The 5,005-nt window shown below is 48.8% G+C and overlaps 1 protein-coding gene across 1 annotated transcript; it reads left to right on the top strand.

The window, feature by feature from the left end:
• The first annotated feature begins 592 nt into the window (after positions 1-592).
• Positions 593-1,845, top strand: SFTA2 (surfactant associated 2). Its single transcript, XM_060021555.1, has 3 exons — positions 593-924; positions 1,173-1,261; positions 1,399-1,845. Exons 1-3 carry the CDS (start codon positions 864-866, stop codon positions 1,483-1,485), a joined length of 237 nt encoding a protein of 78 aa, XP_059877538.1. The 5' UTR covers positions 593-863; the 3' UTR covers positions 1,486-1,845.
• The last annotated feature ends 3,160 nt before the right edge of the window (positions 1,846-5,005 follow it).

The following is a 5,005-nucleotide window of genomic DNA, read 5'->3' as shown; positions in this document are numbered from 1 at the left end:
TGACGGATGGGTTCTAATCTCTCTGCTACTGACTGTGTGACCTTAGTAAGTCATTTACCCTCTTTGAGCCTTTGTTTCCCAGTTTTTAAAGAAAGAGGGTAAAGTAGATGGGCTCCAAATTCCCTCTACAAATCTGTCCTTGTGTTTGCCATTCTGAGTGCCTTATGAAAGGGTGTTGGCTGGGAGGATGAGGGAGTCCCTTTTGCCGTGAGTGCACAAGGCAGGGGGTGGGGCGGATATCTGATGAAATTCGTGTCCCTGCCTGAGTAGCTAGGATATTTTAGAACAACTAAAACAAAATATTCAAAGACGAAAGTTCCCCCTTACCCAGATTTCTCACCTAGAAGGCCACTGTGGCTGCGGTAACAGAACACCTGGGTTTGGGAAGAACTTGTCCTAATCCACCCCTCCATTTTGGGCCCACATTCCTGAGCTTTTCGGTGACATGGATGATAGAAATTAATTGCAGTTAATAATTAATCCCTAAAGAGCAATGAGAGGCCCAGGCTTGGGTGGGGCCCAGACACCTGCACAGAGGGACACCCTCAGCTTCCCTCTCTGTGTGACCAGGGACCCACCCCCTCAAGCCTCGAGACATGGGGGAGAAGTGGGGCGCAGGATCGAGGAAAGGGGACCACCCTCTATTTCCCCAGCAGCCCAGTGAATGGCCCTCTCCTGGGTCCTTAGAGCCAAACTGAGAGAACTGGCAAGTCCAGTTACCCAGCTTCCCCCTCCCATCTCCCCACACACACCTGTGCTAAGGATTGAGTGGGGAGTAGGAAGGCAGGCCAGTTAAGGAGAGACCAGCAGGCCTTCAGACATCTCTTCTGTCCATCTGAGAAGCAAGAAGCGATAGAGCCGCGATGGGGGCTGGGCTGTCCCTCTTCATCCTCCTGACCCTCCTCGCCAGCTCACAGGGAACAGGTAAGGTCTGGAAGGCTAGACACCTGGGTGCCCAAGACAAGGGTCCGAGAAAGGGAATGAGAGAGATGGAGGCACCCTAGTCCTGAGCTCCTGAGTGTTCGGGGCTGAACTCCTGCAGCGAGAGGGTCTGGAAGGGCCTTGTCAGGGAAGAGGAACTCGGGTGGGCGTGGGGCAGGAGGGGTTGCCCGCATCTCTGAGGGAATCCAGCCCTGGTGGCTGGGCCCTAAGCTGTGCTTTTGGATCCCTAGGGTCAGAAATGACTTTGCAACTGAAGATGAAGGACTCCTTTCTGGCAAATTCCTCCTATGATTCCAGCTTCCTGGGACTGCTCGAGAAGGTAGTCCTTGGGGAGGGAAAAGGATGGGGCTGTGTGAACTTGGAGTGCATTTGTGAGTCAGCTTGGGCCTCTGGCTGTCTCCGGGGTGTGAGTGAGACCATCTCACACCTCGCCCTCTATCTCTTTCTCTCCCTCAGCTCTGCTCCCTCCTCCACCTCCCATCAGGGACCAATGTCACCCTGCATCATGCAGGATCCCCACACCACGTCACCTGCAAAGTCTGAGAGCGGTCGAAGCCTGTGCCCTTCTTGGCTGGGGCATCCCGTCCCCAGGGTGCAGGTGCAATGCCTGACCCCGTCTTCCAGCAGGCCCGCACCCTGCTGAGTGGCAGTAAATATGCTGAGCTCAGAGACTTGACTTTGTGGGTTCATGAGCAGAGGGGCCGGCAGCAAAATGGAATTGGACACTCAAGTCTCTGACTCTCCCTTGTTAAGCAGAGGGTTTCCAGGGTGGGTGCTCTCTCCTAACACCAGTGTCAAAGGCCAGAAGGAATCTGGGGAATTAACTGCTTGGACGCACACACACACACACGCCACACACACATACACATGTGCATATACACACACCCTTCAAGCTGAGTTCTTCAGAACACCTGGGAATAAAGAAAAGGAACATTTATTGAAGTCCTGCTTTGTTCCAGGCGTGAGGCTTTCCCATTTCAATGCTTGCAACAATCTTGCCTGTAACATAATAGGTTTCATTATCCGATTTTACAGATGAGGAAATTGAGGCTTAGCGAGTGTAAGTCACTCACTGAGGTCCATTAGCAGTGGAGAGATCTGACACCAGACAAATGCCTTGGCTTAAGCAAGGTTTTAATTTCCTCTCCCCCTGCTTAAGCTTTGGGACTGGGGGCTCAGGAACCTCAGACAGGGAGGTGAGCAGAACACCCCCAGGATATGGGCCGCCTGACCAAGGGATCCACACAGGTCAGTCTGGGTAGGAGGTGGCGTGGGGGGCCGTTCAGGTGAGAGATGAGGGGTTCAGCTTGTGGGAGGATGGCCAGCCTGGCAGAGTGGTGGGGAGAAGAGGATGGGTGCTCTTGTGCTGGTAACTATGGGAACGTGTAGTCCCACAGGCCCACTCTTAAATCCTAGGTGAGTTTCTCGTTCTCTTAGAGCCTCCATTTCTTTACCTGCCAGATGAGGATAATGAAAGTACCTGCTTCCTAGGATAGGTCTGAGGATGACCTGGATAAGTTACCTAGGGCACTTGCCATGGTACCTGTCAGAGAGTGGACCTGGGAGGTAAGGATCGTTATTAGGGTGGAAACCTGGTCCCAGCACGTAAATCCTAGTCCCCCAGGGGTCCTCATTCTCCTGCCTTTTTTTTTTTTTTTTTTTGGCTGCCCAGCTTGCCGGATCCCAGTTGCCCGACCAGGGATTGAACCCATGCTCCCTGCAGTAGAAGTGCAGACTCCCAATCACTGGGCCGCCAGGAAATTCCCATCTCCTGCTTTTCTTGAGGCAGGTACACATCTGACTCCACACTCAAGATGATCTTGACTTCTTACCGGCTGTCTCAAAATGCAAGCATGCTGCCCAGACTTGACCATGTGGAGGGCATTGGTATGATTGCCTCCTGTTGTCCACAATACCTGTCCTACCAACCCCGCTCCCCCTCCCCCGCACACCATCACCACCATATGAAACTAGAGACTGACTCCTTCGGAGGGAGGGGAAGACAACAGTTCCATATGGAGTATCCCTGAAAATGAGAAAGCATAGTAAAACAAAATTCCTTTAGTTTCCTTGACAATTGTCCTGAGACTATTGGCCTGGAGGAGAGGTAGGTAGCTGGGGGCTCCAAAGGGCCCCAATATTTCATGACTGGCCCCTAGCCTGCACTGGTGGGCAGGTGACACCCATGGGTCAAGTGAATAGGCCCCAAACAAGTCAAGGGATTAAATGTCTGGATCTCCAAAAGGCTGGAGGAGCAGACAGCTAACTGCTTCTTTTAATTTTTTTTAATTTTTATTTTATATTGGAGTATAGTTGATTAACAATGTTGTATTAGTTTCAGGTGTAAAGCAAAGTGATTCATCCATACATATACATGTATCTATTCTTTTTCAAATTCTTTTCCCATTTAGGTTATCAGAGAATATTGAGCAGAGTTTCCTGTGCTACACAGTAGGTCCTTGTTGGTTATCTATTTTAAATATAGCAGTGTGTACATGTCAGTCCCGAACTCCCAAGCTAACTGCTTCTTAACCTGGTTCTCGAATCTCAGGGCCTGGGATCACAGGGCTGTGATTTCCAGATTCTTTTCTCAAAGAATTCTCTTCCCAGACTCAAGGCAGAGCGGGGCAGTAAAAAGAATGCTTTGGGGTTCACTAGACCTAGGGGTGGCAGAGGCTGCTAACTTTCCCCTAATAGTCATTCCCCTCCTTTTGGATAGTCATGTAAATATTAGCTGAGCACATGACTATGTTACATTTCCCAGCCTCCCTTGCAGCTAGGAATGGCCTTGTGATCAGGTTCTGTCCAACGGGTTGCAAGTAGAAAGGAAGTATGTATACAACTTCCTGGTAATATCTTTGACAGGAAAGTCACTTCCTTTCCTTTCCCTTCTCCCAGAGGGAAGAAAACAAAGTCTTTACAAAGGCCTACAAGGTCCTAGACCAGCACTTTACAATAGAACTTCTCATCATGATGGAAATGTTTTATTTTATAACCTGCACTGACCAATATGGTAGCCACTAGCCACACGTGGCTATCAAATACTTGAAACGTGGCTAGTGTGACTGAAAAACTGAATGTTTAGTTTTATTTAATTGAGATAGTCAAGTGGCTACCATTTTGGACAGCACAGGTCTAGATGATTGCCTTGAGCCTTCCCTGATCCCTACCACATCCCTTACCTTCCTGAGTTCACCTCTCACTCTCCCCACCGCCCCCTACCACCTCCTTGCTACTCTTTGAGCTCTCCAGGTGTACTCCCATCTTACTGTTTTGCTCTAGCTCTTCCCTCTACCTGGAACACTCTTCTCCCAGACATCCACTTGGATGTCTTTACTTAAACCCCAAGTCTTTACTCCTGCAAGTCTCTACTTAAACCTCACCTTTATAATGAGTTCTGCCCTGACCCATTTCATATTACAACCTGCCTCCCCGCAACACACATATGCACCGGAGCCCCCTACCTTATTTCACCCTTTTCCCCCCTTGCATTTATGACGTTCAGACACACTAGTTTATTTATTTACATGTGTTATTTCTGACTCTCCCTGCTAGAATGAAAGAACTACAGTGGCAGAGATGTTTGTTTCATTCATTGATGAATCCAACGGTCCAGAATACGGCCCAGCATATAATAGGTGCTCAAGAAATACTTGTTGAACTGGGGGAAGGGAAAAAGGAAGGTGCTCACTCCCTCCTTTTCCTTTCCCTCTGGGTGGGATGTGGATATAGTGGTGGGAGAAGATCTTAGACCCAGAGTTGGGAAGTGTATCAAAATGTCAGGAAAGTAAGATCAAAAGGGGTATGGGACCCTCTATCTCAGTCCTGCACTGCTTCTGCCCAGCAAAAGAAACACCCATCTCGTCTGAGCCATTTTCTTTGTTGTTTTTTCTAAAATAACTTTTTTAATTTTTGAGTTGAAGTATAGTTGATTTACAATATTAGTTTCAGGTGTACAACACAGTGATTCAGTATTTTTATAGATTGGCCACCATTATCTTTAAAGCTTGGTTACAGCAGTTAGAAAACTTGCACCTAACTTACTGGGTTGAATCCCAGTTGA

The sequence above is a fragment of the Delphinus delphis genome, chromosome 10, assembly GCF_949987515.2.
Source record: "Delphinus delphis chromosome 10, mDelDel1.2, whole genome shotgun sequence".
Taxonomy (NCBI): domain Eukaryota; kingdom Metazoa; phylum Chordata; class Mammalia; order Artiodactyla; family Delphinidae; genus Delphinus; species Delphinus delphis.
Note: the sequence above shows the minus strand (reverse complement) of the source record. Positions and strands in the feature narration are given on the sequence as shown.

Coding starts and splice junctions, on each gene's coding strand:
- SFTA2 (XM_060021555.1), top strand. CDS start 864: ATGGGGGCTGGGCTGTCCCTCTTCATCCTCCTGACCCTCCTCGCCAGC. Junction 925..1,172: donor CGCCAGCTCACAGGGAACAG/GTAAGGTCTGGA, acceptor TTGGATCCCTAG/GGTCAGAAATGACTTTGCAA. Junction 1,262..1,398: donor TCCTGGGACTGCTCGAGAAG/GTAGTCCTTGGG, acceptor TCTCTCCCTCAG/CTCTGCTCCCTCCTCCACCT.